This window comes from Pelodiscus sinensis, chromosome 1, assembly GCF_052426305.1.
Source record: "Pelodiscus sinensis isolate ZL-2025 chromosome 1, ASM5242630v1, whole genome shotgun sequence".
NCBI lineage: Eukaryota > Metazoa > Chordata > Testudines > Trionychidae > Pelodiscus > Pelodiscus sinensis.
The window spans coordinates 196,984,960-197,001,399 of record NC_143052.1 but is presented as its reverse complement, the minus strand read 5'-3'; the positions used below and the strand labels follow the sequence as shown (position 1 = coordinate 197,001,399).

Sequence of the window (16,440 nt, the reverse complement as noted above, 5' to 3'; positions counted from 1 at the left end):
CACGTAACTGATGAGCCTGAGCTCATCGGTTAACCTACATAGTTACATTCCGCACCTCTCTCCCCGCACACTGCTGTCTCTATATCAGCATGGGAATTGGGGGTGAGGTGAAGGGAGGGAGGAGGGAGCCAGTGCATGCAGGGAGCCACTTTTTTAATTTATAATGAGGCCAGAATAATAGCCTTTACATACCTGCCACTGTCAAACACATAGTTTAGTATTTTCCTGCCATAGTGGAAGCAGTAGACAAACAGTCTTGTTTAAAATTTACATGCAGATTTGGGGAATTTTTAGAACTTTTTTGCTTCAGCTAGTCATCTGAGAAGATACCAACCAGAAGAGATGGGGTACAGCTGGCATTCATTGCAGTTCCTCAGACTCATCTGGTGAGGGGGCAGACCAATATAATCTTAGGAAAGCCTCTGTTAAGAACCACCAAAAACACTAACTATTTGAGCTATAACCACAAGGCTCCACTGGAAGCATTCAACTTGTATCATCAATCTGTCTAGTATGATTTCTCATCCATGCCAGTTCACCAAAAACATCTCTCAAGTCCTTCACTCTAGCCTCTTCTCCACTGCCTACCTGGTTAGGGAGTACCAAAGCTTTGATGGGACTAGGTAAGGAAAAAAACAAAAGACAAAAAAACAGAGGCTAGATTTCTCCAGTCCCTCTTTCCCACCTAGCAGTATGAAGGAAATCGGCTCACACAGCTCATTCCCATTCACACAGGTATGCATAAAATGCTAACACCTGCAGCAAGAACAATAAAGTCATTTACAGATCGAGTTTCAGTAAAAAAATGCTCACAAGTCAGTAATTAACATTTAAGTTACCACTGTGTCACAATGACTAACTGATACATGGTTACTATTATTAGTAAGAGGAGTTAATACAATAGTGCCTAGCAATCCCAATTTAGGATTAGTGCTCCACTATGTAAAAACAAGTAATAAAAGAAAGTCCCTGCCACAAAGAGTGTGGTCTAATTTCTGACAGGACACAGCAGGTGGATAAATCAGACAAACAGGAAGGTGGGGGAAGAAAACACTTAGACAAGCAAGGTTAACATAGTACACAGAAATTTCAGTAACACAAAATCTCAACCTGCTTCTTTCCTTGCTGTTGGCAGGGATCTAAAGTTAACATAGCTGAGGTGATGCTTATGGAAGTGTATAATGAAGGATCAGGTAATGGCTTTTGACAGACACTTTCATCCCTTGTGTAAGGGGAAGCATACGAAAACATCCAGCTGGGTGAGTAGCAAATAAGCAGGCTGTTTAAGCAAACATTGTCAACAAAGATAAGGATCAATTATTTCTCCTGTAATTATTCAACATCCACAATTTCTATACTCTTACCAGATTTCTAGTAAATCTGTTAGAACAAACAAGAAGTTTGGGGGAAAACATCAAAATAGAGATAACAATCCTGGAGGTGTAAAGGTTCTCAATTCAGCTCAGGTTTTGTTTTCTTGCAGCACATTCACTGCAACCTCCTCCTTTCAGCTGATGGACTTTATAGGCTTCTTTCAAAGCAAATTAGCACCACTACTTGATTAGCTAGAGTGGTCACTTGCTTAGCAAAATGAAGCACTTCTTCATTCCCCACATCAAGGAGCTAAGCATGGAACCTCCCAATGAAACAGGGGGAAAAATTTAAGCCTGGTTATGTCATATAGCACAGAGTACTACACCAGGATAGTCTATAGATCGGTGTATTAAAGAACTTCTAAATACATGTTAAAACATGTCCATGTTTGTCATAGAACCTTGGCACATTTCAAGTGAAGTCTCTAACTGAAACATATCAGCATACTTACCTTTTCAGTGGCATAGCTCCATAAGCCAACTGTGTGGGAAACATTGGCATCTATTTGAGCTCGATCACAGCAGCCTTCTATTCTTTGTAGAACCTCCAAACAGCTCAAAAATACCCAGCAATCCAAAGCTCCGGGAGGAACACAGACCTGAAAAATGAACAGATAAGTTTGAGAAATGAGTACAGGCAGTCCCCGACTTACGCGGATCCGACTTATGTCGGATCCGCACTTACGAACGGGGCTCTCTCACCCCGGAGCTCACAGGCAGCGGTCAGCCACCTCGAGCTCCAGGGCGAGAAAAGCTGCTCCGGTGCCCCTGGTCGGCTTTGCTCTGGCAAAGCCTCAGAAGCGCGGGAACCCGCCACTGCTGCGGGTTGGCTCGCGGTGCCCCTGGTCTGCTGGGGACGGTCCCCAGCAGACCAGGGGCACCGGGAGCAAAGCGGTCCGGCACCAGAGCAAAGCCTCAGAGGCAAGGCACCCCCCCCCCGCTGCCGCTTTGCTCCCTGTGTCCCTGGTCTGCTGGGGGGGAGGGCGCAGCTAGTGTGCCCCCCCCCCCAGCAGACCAGGCTTTTGTTGTGGACCCTGGGGCAGAGCAGCTGGGGCGCTGCCGGTTGGTCCCGCAGCGCCGCTCTGGGCACTACTGGACCAACCCGGCAGCACCCCAACTGCTCTGCCCCAGGCGTCCTGATTCAGCCGCTGCTGGTCAGTTTCAGCAGCGGCTGAATCAGGACTCCCGGGGCAGAGCAGCTGGGGTGCTGCTGGGTTGGTCCAGTAGCGCCGAGGAGCGGTGCTACTGGAGCAACCCAGCAGCACACCAGCTGCTCTGCCCCAGACGTCCCCAAGTCAGCCGTTGCTGAAACTGACCAGCGCTGACTACAGGAAGCCCGAGGCACAGTTGCTCTGCCCCGGGCTTCCTGGAATCAGCTGCTGATCAGTTTCAGCAGCAGCTGACTTGGGGACGCTTGGGGTTCTTAAGTTGAATCTGTATGTAAGTCAGAACTGGCGGTCAGTTTCAGCAGCGGCTGAATCTGGATGCCAGTTCCGACTTACATACAGATTCAACTTAAGAACAAACCTACAGTCCCTATCTTGTACGTAACCCGGGGACTGCCTGATCATATTAGGACATAGTGGGGCCAAAAAAAAAAAAAAAAGGTATACTACATAGTATAAATTCTTAGAACAACTTGCTCTGCAGCATACAAGAGGACACTAACTCTTGACTCCTTCCAGAAAAATATACAAAATTCAGGAAGCAAATGTGGTTGAGCCACCAAGAAAATAAAATGACCACATTATAATTAGATTTGACTGCCTCACCATGATGGAAGGCGAGGGAGAGAACTTTAAGTTGTATTATGGAAGATGAAAAAGGTATTTTTAAAAATGGTGAAGTTAGAATAATCTGAAGGGGACAAAAAAAAGTAGATCAAGATCTATAGATTCAGCACACCTTTTGTCAGGATACATCACACCTAACTAGCTACAGAAATTTAACAAACATTAACTAATGGATAAAGGAAAAATTATCCAACAGATTTTAATATTTCAAAAGACTACAGATGCCCCTCATAGAAGGAAGTTTGTCAGGTAAGAAATCTTGTTACAGATAACGGAGTAAAACAGAGATAAACACATGAGAAAAGGTTATTTTTGCAATAGCTCAAAAATGAATACAAGGATCAATGCATTTAATAAATAACTAGAACACATTAAAGTATCAAAATTGCTAAGAATACAAAATTATTCAGGTTAGGGTGGATGGCAATAAACCCGAAAAACCTAACAAAGTAGACTGAGTATCTTGGTAACAGAAGTCAACATTTTTAAATATTAAGGGGGAGGGGGGAAGAAATAAGAGGCAGAAGCTTGTCAGCAGGAGATCACCTTCTGCTGAGAAACGTAGAGCTAGAAAGGATGTGCTAATCCCAGCAGGGTCTCCCAGTGGAGCAGGTAGCCAGGAACTATTCTCCACTCCTGAGGTGAATGGTCACTCTCAGTAGCTGCTCCACAAGGAGAAGGGAAGCAGGAAATGAGACACAGAGTGACTGGTTTGGAGTGTGCAAAGGTAGGGGCAGAGCACTGTAAAGTGGGAGGCTGGCAGTGTTCGTGAATTGCACATAGCCTTGTGTAGCCATTAAGTCCAAGCAGGGTGTTGATGCATACCAAGATGTCAATGGAATCTTGCAGAGATGTTCTGGAAACTCCCTGATTTTCTCTTGCAGGTTCCAAGGCTGTACAACCATGTTTCTTCCCCTGTTGCAGGATACTCTCCCACACCATTCTGCAATCACTGGTGCAGGGATCAAAGCAGCTCATAGATGAAATAGGTATGGAGCAGGGCAAAAGCCACTATCATCCAAAAGTTAAACTCTGGTTTCCCTCCTTACCCTCAGTATTGAGATGTCTCCTACAGATATACTTGCCTGTGAAGAAGCATGACAGTACTTCCTTGTAAACCTGCTGCACAAGCCACAACTGTGTGTTCCTTTGCCCATGTGCTCACTCTTCACTCCCCTCTTCCCTTTCCTCTCACACTCGCCATGTTTACAATACCTGCAAAGATGTGCATGTGCCTTGCAAAGATCAGTGGAAAAGTGGCTGCATATGTTGCAAAAAGGGCTTAAGGGAAATGTTTCAATGTTGAAAAAGAATATAACAAACTGTTAAATTTTAAGTTACAGATCAGACCTTTCCAATTCAGACATCTTCTGACAGACTGATGTAATGTGTTGTCCTCACAACACTGAACAAAAAGTAGGAGAGAAGTGTGAGATCCATGCTTTCTTACTGCAGATGCACGAGTGGATAACAAATGGCAGTTGGAAAAATGGTGTGAAAGGAATCCTGCAACCCCGGAGGCCTGGGAAACAAAGCAGTGCTTGACAGGACATTTTGCATGGTCCCAAGATGCACTGTGTTACATTCCACGTTCCCACCAGGGCCTAGTGACAGCTGGTGTTGCCAGGTACAGTGGGATACATACTCACAGTGCATTGCTCATGTTGTTGAAGAGGAAGCTAAAAATTTAGACAAAGAGCAAGTATAAACATGCTTTGGTGATTTTTTTGCTTACTTGTGTCAACATTCGTTTCAGCGACAAAATTTTGTAGTTTAAACACACCCTAAGACACAGTAGAACAGTGGTCTCCAATGCGGTGCCCACGGGCGCCGTGGCGCCCGCTGGGCCATTTCTGTGCGCCCGCCAAGTGATGGGGGTCAACACCACCCCCAGGTGCACGGGCGGAGCCAGCCCCGGGCACGCATGATGGGATAACATCTTAAAGTATTAAAAATGATTCCCCCAAGTGGAAGTGACTCCCCATAATTTGTTCCCCACAACTAAAAGTCTAAGTACTATAAGTTTAAGTAGAAGAAGCATATAAGTGTTTAGATTTATTATTATTATTAGTTAAGATTGTTAAATGTTTAGATTTATAATTATTGCCCCTCGAGAATATAATTGGTTAGGAATGTAATATTAGGTCATGTAACTTAAAACTGTTAAAAATATAATACTATGTAGCCAGAAACAGCTCCCTTCTCTGTGTCCCAGGGCACTCTCAAACTTAGTGTTACACAATTGACGCCCATTCTCTTCAAAGCATTGTGAAACAATTAACCCTAATCAAAGTGAAACATTGTAACTATAACAGTAACTAACTCAGCACTCAGAGAGAGAATGTTTTAAAAAATGCCACCCAGAAACTTGTGACTTTTTGTAACTACAACTCTTGTATATGTAAAGTTATTATTATACAAAATACTGTATGTGAAACATTAATTAAGGAATGTATGTAAGAGAGAGTACTTGGACAATGAATGAATGGTTTTGAGAGGTGCCAGCCTGAGAATGCCGCATTAAAGGGCTGAAGAAGGCGTCAGGTGCCAGTGCAACCAAAAGGTGTCAAGTGGAGAAAACCAAATACTGGAGGTCCACCCTATGAGATCACTGACGCGCACCTGACAGCCACTCTGGACATCAGCATGATGCAGCAATTCCCATCGACTGGCATAGGAAGAAATTCCTATAAAGTTTGGACCAAAAGACTATGGAGTCAGAGTTCAAGGTTCTGCTGCCAGCCCACCAGGAGCTTCAGATGCGCATCTGATCAGGACTTCGCTCCCCACTACCATCACTTGTGTACAGAATACCTGGCCAGTATTCTGTCACAAGCAACTTCCAGGCTGGTAACTATAACAAATACACAGAACCTGAATGAATGGATGAATGATTAAATTAATGGTTATATGTGTGTGTGTGTGTGTGTGTGTGTGTGTGTGTGTGTGTGTGTGTGTGTGTGTGTGTGTGTAAGTAGTGACAGGAATAAGTAGCTAAACAACATTGTTTGCTTCTATCTTTTCTTTATTCTTTATTATTATCTTTACAATAAATGTGGCTTTTTGCCTTATCCCCCCTCATACGATCCTGCTTGCTTTTATTGGTACAACACGCAGCACATGGTCAGTGCCAGCCCCGGTCGTGCAGCGGTTAGGCGGCTCCATCCCCGGGTGCGCGCTGCGAGGGCTGTGCTGGCCCTGGTCATGCGGCGTATGGGTGGCAACAGGCCAGGCGTGTGGCACAGGGGCGGCGCCAGCCCTAGGCACTCAGCACATGGGAGGCCCCGCCACCGGGTGAGCAGCGCGAGGGCTGTGCTGGCCCCGAGCTTGCATCGTATGGCAGCGGCGACCCGGGTGCGTGGCATAGGGGCGGCGCCGGCCCCAGGCGCGCGGCACATGGGCAGCCCCGCCACTGGGCGCGCAGCACATGGGTGCTGCCAGCTCCTGAGTGTGTGGCACAGGCCCTGGCTCTGGGCATGCAGCGCATGGGCGGTGGCGGCCCCGCGCTCAGGCATGCAGGACATGGGCTGTTCCGACCTTGGGCGTGCAGTGTATAGGTGGCCCTACCCCTGGGTATGCAGCACAGCTGCGGTGCCAGCCCCGGGAGCATGGCACATGGGTGGCGCCAACTCCGGGCATGCAGCGTATGGGTGGCCTCGCCTCCAGGCTCATACATGGCCCCACCCCCATTGGAGACCACTGCAGTAGACGATACTCCTTCACATACACTCAGACACACCCACATCCAAAAAAGGTGTTATGAAGGGAGCTGACAGCTTTCCAGGCCGATTTCTTACACAGCTATATGTGTTACTTTATTTAAGTTAATTATAGGCTATAGATCATGACATAGGTAAAGAATTCAGGCAAGAAGCAAATGAATGACTCAGCTTCACAACTGAGGAATCTCTCTCCAACAAATCCTGTTACCAACTCTGTCCACATATCTCTATACAAGTGACACCATTATAGGGCCTAACCCCATCAATCACACCTTCAGGGGCTCATCCACCTGCACATCTACTAACATGATATATGCCATCAAGTGCCAGCAATGCCCCTCTGTCATGTATATTGGACAAAACAGATCATCTCTGCACCAAAGGATAAATGGTCAGACACCAGACATCAAGAAAGGTAGCATACAAAAACCAGTAAGAGAACACCTTCTTGGACACTCAGCAACAGACTTAAAAGTAGCCACCTTTTTACAAAACACTTGAAAACCAGAGGAAAGAGAGAAACAGCAGTTTTGCAATTCATCACAATCACATTAGGACTGAATAAGGACTTAGAATAATGCTTCTCTCACTAAATGGTTCTCTTGGTATTCACACCTCCCTGTCAACTGCTGGGAGGGAGCCACATCCACCCTGACTGAATTGGCCTCATTAACATTGGGCCTACTCTTGATAAGCAACTTCCTTCTTTTGATAGGAAAGTGAGGAAAGAGAGGTAGCTCCAAATCTCTGTGATTGCCACTCCATGCATCTGACAAAGTGGGTTTTATTGACAAAAGTTTATGCCTAAATAAATCCGTTAGACTTTAAGATGCTACAGAGCTCATCATTGTTTTTTTTAATCAGCTTCATAGTAAATGTATATTAGTTTTTTTGATAATGCTCAGAATATTTTATCAATACAATGCAATCATAATACTGCCTCCAGGAAATCAAATCTTTAAGCAGTCTCCAAATGTGTGGCTACCCAGCAAGAAAAATCCATGGGTAGCACATGCCAGCCAACTCAGGCTTGCGGGGCTCAGTCTGCAGAATTGTTTCACTGCTGAGCAGGTGTTTGGACTCTGGCTGGTGCTCCAGCTCTGGGACGCTCTCACCACACAGGTAATGAGCCTCACATGTAGGGATTTGTTTTAAAACTGTCACATGAATTGTGGCAATATTACAATTATCAACCTTCATAGCATTATATTGACAGCACACAGTGCTAAATGTGTCAGCAGTTAAACAACTGGACAGAAACCTATGTAATTATTAAAAGATATAAAACAAATAATGCATTATATTACATTAACTCACTTCTAGCAGCTTAAGCTCCTGCACACAGTTGTGAAGAAGCTCTAGAGCTCGCTGGGACACCTCCCACGGTCTCTGCAGGAAGATCAGCAATGTGCACTGGCGAGAAAACAGGTAACTGCGCAAGTCTAATAGAGTGGCTTCTTGATTCTGAATCAGCTCTCGTTTCTCCATATCTATTGGTTTACGAAGAATCAATCCATTCCAGCTCCGCACTGGCTGGCAGAAAAAGGTCAACCAATTTGCTCCATCTAAGTAAACAAAGACAGTTATTATACAAATCCATGTTATAAATAAGACTTTTTTCAAGCCCACAATAATGTTGGGCAACTAACTCAACCATATCAACAGCCTATGGCACCCACACCTCCCATTACTTACTGTGGATACTTAAATGTAGGCTCCCAATTTCCAAAATGTTGACCTAAATGCCTGACAGCTGTAAGAATTGGTTTACAATGCATTTCTGAGTGATTAAAGTAAACCTAAGTGAAGTTAAAGTTACTCAGCTTTGTCTGTATCTGAGCATCCATTAATTACAATTCACCATAACAAGTGTCTCCCATGCTTATTGCATATCGGCCTCTCTCCCACTACTATGCTAAGTAACATGTTATGTGGTCCATATACCTTTGTATTTTTAGATCTACACTTAGTGATATCTGAGCACCTCATGCTGAATTATGAAATACCACAACATCTTAGACAAAAATGGCTTTCACATTACATGACACTTTCCAAAGGAGGTGTGTATCCAGTAGTATTATCAAAATGAAATGAATTCTCAAGCCTCATGCTGCTTGTAGGAAGTAATTTATATTAAATATATGAAAAGAATTATATGCATATGCATCAACTAGGCATGACATAACTGCAGTGTCTAGAATTCTTTACAATATCTAATTTGAAAGCCACATTTTAGTCAATGCCTCAGGCAGTCTGTAATCATGTGTGTTGTTTAAAAAACAGTGTTAGAATCAACGGGAAACCTTCAAAATAGCATTATTTAATCGGGAAACCTTCAAAATAGCATTATTTAATGACTCGAAAGCAAGCTGTAGGAAAAAGCAGCAGCACCAGGGCCAAGTCAAGATATAGGTACTTTAAACCCATGCCTAGGGCCCCAGTTTTGTTTCATGGATGCAAAGAAAAACACAAACACATGACCAGAGTACAACTGTTGCCTGTCTCAATCAGGAGAGAGCATGAAACAGCTCCAAGTAGCACAAACTCTCTCATTCAACTTAATTGAAATCAGCTGCCATCCCAGGCAAGGGAATGGCAAAGCAATATAGTTTATGTTTAGGGACCCCTCTTACTTTAATCTGGTCCTGAGCAGAACAGAGTGAGTAACTAATCTGCTGCACATATTCACTTGCTGATTTAAATACTTACCACCAGCACCAAAGTTAACAACATACTGAGAGAACAATGCATCAAGCTCATCATACTGCACCAAGGCATCTTCAAACTGCTGCAGCATCTCAAAGACAAAGGCCAGTTCTTCCTTTTAACACAAAGGCAAAGAAAGGTACAAACTATCAAAAGGTGTTGTAGTCAATGTGGATTTTAAGAACTAACACACACAAAAGCACTTCTCCAATCTTGTCTCAAAGGACATCAATACGCAGGACAAGGTCATGTTACAACTATAATGCTCTAATTCCCCATGTGGATCCTCTTATTCCAGAACAAGAATGCCTTTTTCCAGGTTAGCCTATACTGCTTCCAAAGCTAAATGGGAAAAAAACTAAACTACAGTAAGACAATCCACATGGAAAGTTATAATGGTACAGTTATACTGGACCATTTTTTCCATACAGACAAGCCCTGACTCACTACAATAAAATATTTAGAACAAGCCTTAACTCTCAGGAAGCTCATGAAAACCCATCTCTTCAGAAAACACTGATGCACTTATAATTTATTCATTCTATCTGTATTAAGGAAACATTAATAGTAGCTCCAAAATTAAAAGTTGAATTTTAACCTCAAAAGTGAGGATTCAACATCTGTTCTGTTTGACAAATTCCACCTATTATCCCCCAAATAACAGCACTTACTGAGTTGAATAAATTTTCTGTGAATTTACAAGTAAATCTATTAATGAGTTTAAGGGTTAAAATTAAACAGTTTATTTAAGAAATTTAGCACTTCATGTCATTTCTCCTCCCATCCTGAACAGGGTTAACAAAATAATGCAAAGACTTTGAACTTCAGCATATGGTCGTATGACTATGAAGATATTTAGTATTTCTGGCTCCAGATTAAACTGAATTTATTTTTCTTCTCTTCCCCACTTGTCATGATAAGCAAAGTAAAGGCTTTAACACGTTTAGATTTTTTTTTAACTGATAAATTTGCTGCATTCAACATACTTGGATTCGGGATAATTACAACACCATTGTTATACTGTGTTTTACCCTAAATTATGGTATGTACTTTCACCCTTAACTCCACCTTAATGTGATCTTTCCTGTCCAACCACCTACTTTTGTATTACATAAGCAGAAGTGAGTCTCAAGAGGTAGTGAGACCAATCTAACAATGTAAAAATTCAGTACTATATGGCATGACACATGGGAGAGAAATACTTTAAGAGAAATATTATAATCAAATCAATCACTAATGTCATAATTTGAACGTGTGTTTTTTTCCTGTAAGTGTTTGAATGTTTATTAATAGTAAATCCCATACATTTAGAAACCATCCAAATCTGGAAATGTATCTGATACCAGGATTCTTTCCAGAGAATTACATTATTCCATTTTCAGGCATAAGACCAAGGTCCATTTATACTCTGATAATCTATGCAAAAGAATGCTTTAATTAATTAATAAATAAATACATAAATAAAGTACAGCATATTGATATATTATTTTAACTATAAGAGTTCATTTGCATAGCCTAAGTATATTTGAATTTTTAAGACACCTTTCACACAAAAGGCAAGGAAACAACTAATAAAATGCTTGTAAAAAAATATGTGTTCCCAAGTAATCCATAGCATAAGACGCAGAAGTCTGAACAGATCTTGCAGGTGAACATAGCAGGCCATAATAGTTAAAAGTGTTGCCATAATACTAATCTTCCTATCTTTTTAAAAGGAGAGTTTGATCTAAAAAGATACATCCAAAAGAAGAATGATTTCGACAAAATAAAGGACTAATTTTTTTTTAAACTTCTTCTTTAGAGCCTATACCTGGACCATGAAATACTCGCAAAAACTCCATCCTGGCTCAGTCCTCTTCTCCCTCAAAGTTCTCATATCATCTTCAAACTTGCCTAGATTTTTGGTAAAAGACATGAGAAGCAGAGTCCTAAGTTTTGTCAGGAAGGCGTTCCAGGATTCCTGAGAACGGGAAGAATCTTTCAAGGGGTCAGACAGTACCACACATCTGTAAAGATATTGACAGAAATTTTGTGGGAATAAAAAGTAACATCCATACATAAAAAAATCTTAACCCCTACAATTAAATACTATAAACAGTGTAAAATGGAAGGCATAAGGGAGCTCAGATTTCCATTCAATATCAATTCAAGAGTTTTATTAATAAGTAATGGTATGAGCTAAGGACACAGTCAATGAATGTAACATAGTAGTTTTAAAATTATAATGAATATTGAACAGCCTTGAGCATACTGTAGATAGAAAGGAAGCACTTAGACTCGGGAGGAAGGCTGAGAGGGTCCTGACACTGGTCAGGAGTGGCAGGATGATCTACCTTCCAAACATACACTTCTATCACAGGCTTAGAAAGAAATTTAAATCTGTGTTCCACAAGGCAGGAGAATTTAAAAAACAGGGACATTTTTAAATCAGTATGTATGTTTACATTTAACACAAAAAAAAGCTATGCTTGGAAAGATTGCTAGCAGAGCAATAGCTAAAGTCATTCCAAGAAAGTCATTTCTATGTAACAAAGAAAACACTATAAGTTCACATCTAGACCATCTGTCATGGGACAAGGCAAAAATATTCCTACAGTAGATTCTGTAAGGTTGTTGGGTTTCTTTTTTATTTCAAATGTTCCACATGATGGGACTCCCACAGCTTCCCTTGTAGTCTGTGAAAGTCATTTGAGAACTCACATTCGGGACAGGCTTCGTCCTGTGATTTTCTAATTAATATTCAAAAAAGTAACAAACCCTTGCAGACAGAGACTATGTATTCATTACAGGGCTTTATCAGAAAAAGGTACGCAAAGTGCACTCCGCAATTTACGTACCTTTTTCTGATTGTTTTTTCGGAGGAGGCTTTTCCAAAATTTGGCCCGTTTACACTCGGCCAAATTTTGGAAGAGCCCTTCTTCCTCATAGGAGGAGGAAGACAGGGCTTCCAAAAGAGCGCATCTGCTCTACCACTTTTTTTTTGTGGAAGAGCAGACAAGTTCCCTAGATGCAGCTGAGTTCTTCCAGGATCCTGTATTCTAGACATAGCCAGAAGGAAATCCCCTTCCCAATTCAGAGTTCCCAATTATGGAAAACAAAGTTATTTTGCTATACAATTTTCAATCCAAGATAGACCATTTGAAATTGAACTACCTCGGCTTCATTTAATTCTGATTATTTGCCACCATAAATTTAAGAGGCCGATGGTATCCAAATACAAACATGAAGCTGACAACATACTACATAGTCACACTGTCAACTTAGATTTACATCTCAGGAGTGTTCACACCTGATGTTGCAACGGAACATGTTGTCATTCATTCTTTACACAAAGATTCTTTGCTCTTAGTTAAAAAGTAAACTATGCTAAATTGATTTGAAATGGTGATTTCTCCAATCTCATTCCCCGCTTCCAAAACAGGAAAAGGTTGTGATAATCACTGTATTTTTCTTAAAATAACAAAAGCTTCGAAAATTGAATTTGATGCAGTACAGAGGGAAAAAAACATTTAACACTGGTAGGAAAGTAGTGGTTCAAACTAATGCCTTGTCTACACTAACTAGTTGGGAAGTGATGGATGTGGAGCACATGGCAGGGTCAGCTGGTGGCATGGAGAGTTAGGAGTCTTCCAATCTGGAGGGTCCTAGATAGTCTCAGCACATAGGATGCAGGAGAGGGGAGCTCTGGTAAAGTGCTCATTTTGCTTTGATACTGAACAGTGGAAGGCAACTGAGCTCTCATGTACTTTGTTATATGGTAGAGGTAGCATAAGGGAGAGAAACTAACAGAGCCTGTCCATCTATAGTGGGGCCATGGCAGAAAAAAGTTTAATGTACACAGGATGTCTCTGGAATCCTCCAGAATGACCTCTAGGAAACATTCCTGTAGGCATTCTGCAATCCTCTGAAGGAAGTTCCTTGGGAAAATTGCTCTGTTTCTCCCTCTGCTGTTGGAACTTTTGCAGTCCCACTCTATTTTTGCAGGGACCAGAGCGACACACAGATAGGCATTACTCAGAGCCAGTCTGAAGACACATGCATGCAGGAGATGCATCCTTGCATTCTGAGTTACCCTTATTACCAAAGGTCAGGTCTATACCAAAGGTGAACGTTGAATCAAGGTGCACAACTCCAGTTAATTACATCTCTGGAGTTGAGGTACCTTGATCTAAGTTTTCCTGCCATCTCCACAGTGGGAGGCTTAGTCCTTGCAGGACCAAGAGTACCAGCCACTGACAAGGGCATCCTATGAGTTTGATAAGTGAGTCTTAACTAGACCCACTAAATCAAACTCAAATATTGATTGCAGCAGCATTGATCTTCCCTGGAGAAAAGATATGGCCTTCACCTGTAGAAAAGGGTACAAATATTCAGAATAGGCTCCCTAGATGCTTACAGTAACTACCTTCACAAACCACTTTTTGTCCCTTCCTGCCCTTTTCTCTCCTTCCCTGTAAACTCACCAAAACTGGGACTCTCAACAACTTGTGCTAGTCAAAGGACAGCTAGAAAGGTGTGCATGTAATTTGTCATTCACAGCTGTGAGCACACAGAATACTGTCTTTAGTCATTGCCTTTTCTTGGCCTCCACACAAGCCCTTGAGACTATACTCCTGGACACAAGTGGAGTGCATCCATCAGATAAGGTGGCAACCCAGGAGGAGTAAGACACAACACAGTTTGTGAGGTGTTGCAGTCAACAGATACAGAAGAGTGAAACAATTGCAAGGAGGGAAATAATTAATGAAAGACTACGGTTGGATAGCCAGGAAAGGACACAGGGAGGAAGAGATAATAAAGCTCCTCAAGGAGCTGACAGATGTTCAAGTGCCTCGTCAGCCTCCAATCACAGCAAATGTGTATCCAGTTCTCTTCAACCACTACTGAACTCCAGTCCATGCCCTCCCCAAACGCCTCCAATGCATGCATATCTTTCAGAACCCTTGTAACAACACAGGCACTCCAGGGCTAAGGACTGGTTTCCCAATGAAAGCTGAAGTTATATCCAGCCATGAGAGTCCTAACTGTGAAACTGTTCTTTTTGTTATATCCCCTGTGACGGGGCGCCAGGCTCCGACGCAACGGAGGCCTCGGCCCCCCGCACTCTCCGACCCCCCGCGGGGCCAGAGTAAGCGGAAATTACAAAAAGGGAGCTCACCCGCAAAGAGGGGGATTCCTCCTGCCAAGTCCAAGCGGGATCGCAACGCGCATACACCAGCTGGGCTGGGAGAGCTGGCTGTGCAGAGACACCGGATGACATCATCAGCCTGCGCCCCACAGGTAAGGGGGCGGGGCTAGGGTTGGAGGGGGATTCAAAAGGCCGGGACACCGGCCTGGAGGGAGGGAAGAAGGAGAGCCAGAATGAAAAGGAGAGGGGCCTGGGGGAAGAAGCCCACAGCAATGCGGGGGTGAACCAGCAAGCTGTGGGCAGAGTCTCCGCCTGAGGAGAACATCCTGGCAGGCAGGCAGGACCCCACGCCGGAACCTGGAGGGAGGTAGACCCCGGATTATGTCCAGCACCAACAAGGGACTAGCCGGAAGGTGGATTGAGCCGTCGGGCAACGGGGAGGAGCACTCAGAGGACAGGACGGTCTGAGACTTTGAATTAAAGAGTACAGGGGGAGAGGGGTGATTTTGGGGTAGGCGACCCCGATGATGAATGGGTTGTAAGCCTGAGGGGAAGCCTGAACCCTGATATCCCCGTTCTACAATTTTTGGTTTATGCGGCTATTAAACGTGAGTCTTAATTTGTGACATGCATACACAAAACACACAATTATTCTGGAATAAGGTGTCGGCGGGGTTTCCAAGGATAACTATGGACATTTGCAGATACCCTATTGGAATGCTCTGCTCTGGAAAGAAAGTCTCAGTGTGCAGCTTTCTGAATAGCCCAGTGTCTTGTAGCGGGTTCAACTCACTTTCCGCACAGCTCCTTCCCTCAGGGTGGCTCCGACTCTTTTGGGTGAGGTGTTCTCTTCCGGGCACTGCCCTCCGGCAGTGACCACTCTGATCTTGGTCTGAGCCTCCTTCCGGGGGGGGGAAGGGGGTGTCATTGTTCTTCCTCCACTCCTCCTTCAGAGTCCTCCCTACTCCCTAGGACCCCCAGTTTTTCTCCCACTCTGCCTGCCCGATTGCCTCCTGCAACCCTGCCTTGCAGACTTATGGCCTGGGGCTTCCCTGGCTCAAACTCCCCCAGACAGTCCAGTATTTTTGCCTCCTGTCTGGAGGAAAAAAATTCAGAGATATTGGACACCTAAAATGTCTGGTACTTTTTGACTTTTCCCCGGCCGGGAGGCGAAAATGCCAGGCACCTAGCAACCCTATAAACACTCAGCGCCCGGCCTCTCCCTCCCCCACCAGCTCCCAACACCCCCAGCCCCCATGCTTACCTGGTTCTGCAAGGCTGCAGGGGAAGATGGCTGCCAACCAAGGGGAAGCCCTGGGTCTTAGTGCTCAACCACTCCCCTGTTCTTATCGCTACATGCACTCTTAAAGGGGACATACTGTTTTATTTTAATTCCCCCCGCCCCAACAACTTTGGTCCCCCTTTTTCCTGCAACAGAATTTTTTCCCTGTGTTTTTTTTTGGGAGGGGGGGGTTCAGTATTTTTGTTTCAACCATCTGACAACCCTACTCCTTGCAGCCTGGCCTTTTAGGGCTGCTTCCATGTGAGCCCTGCCCTCCATGACTGTCTCCTTGCAGCCCAGGGCCTCAGGCCGGGTAGCCTGGGTTTGCTACGCCGAAGCCTCCCCCATTTCAGGCAGGTCTCTCCTCCTCCTCCCAGGAGCTGCTCTATATGGCCTCCAGCCAGGCCCTCGTTAGCTGCCGCAGCTGGGCTTCCTC

The 16,440-nt window shown here is 43.9% G+C and overlaps 1 protein-coding gene across 2 annotated transcripts in view; it reads right to left on the bottom strand.

Moving 5' to 3' along the window:
• Positions 1-16,440, bottom strand: part of TRAPPC10 (trafficking protein particle complex subunit 10) — a 99,766-nt gene that overhangs the window by 47,557 nt on the left and 35,769 nt on the right. For both annotated transcript variants that reach the window (XM_006137887.4, XM_089774376.1), the window contains 4 exons: positions 11,405-11,600; positions 9,598-9,709; positions 8,206-8,453; positions 1,826-1,972 (listed from right to left, as the gene is read on the bottom strand). In XM_006137887.4, the coding sequence (XP_006137949.2) occupies positions 1,826-1,972; positions 8,206-8,453; positions 9,598-9,709; positions 11,405-11,600 (703 nt within the window). The remainder of the gene's footprint in view (positions 1-1,825; positions 1,973-8,205; positions 8,454-9,597; positions 9,710-11,404; positions 11,601-16,440) is intronic.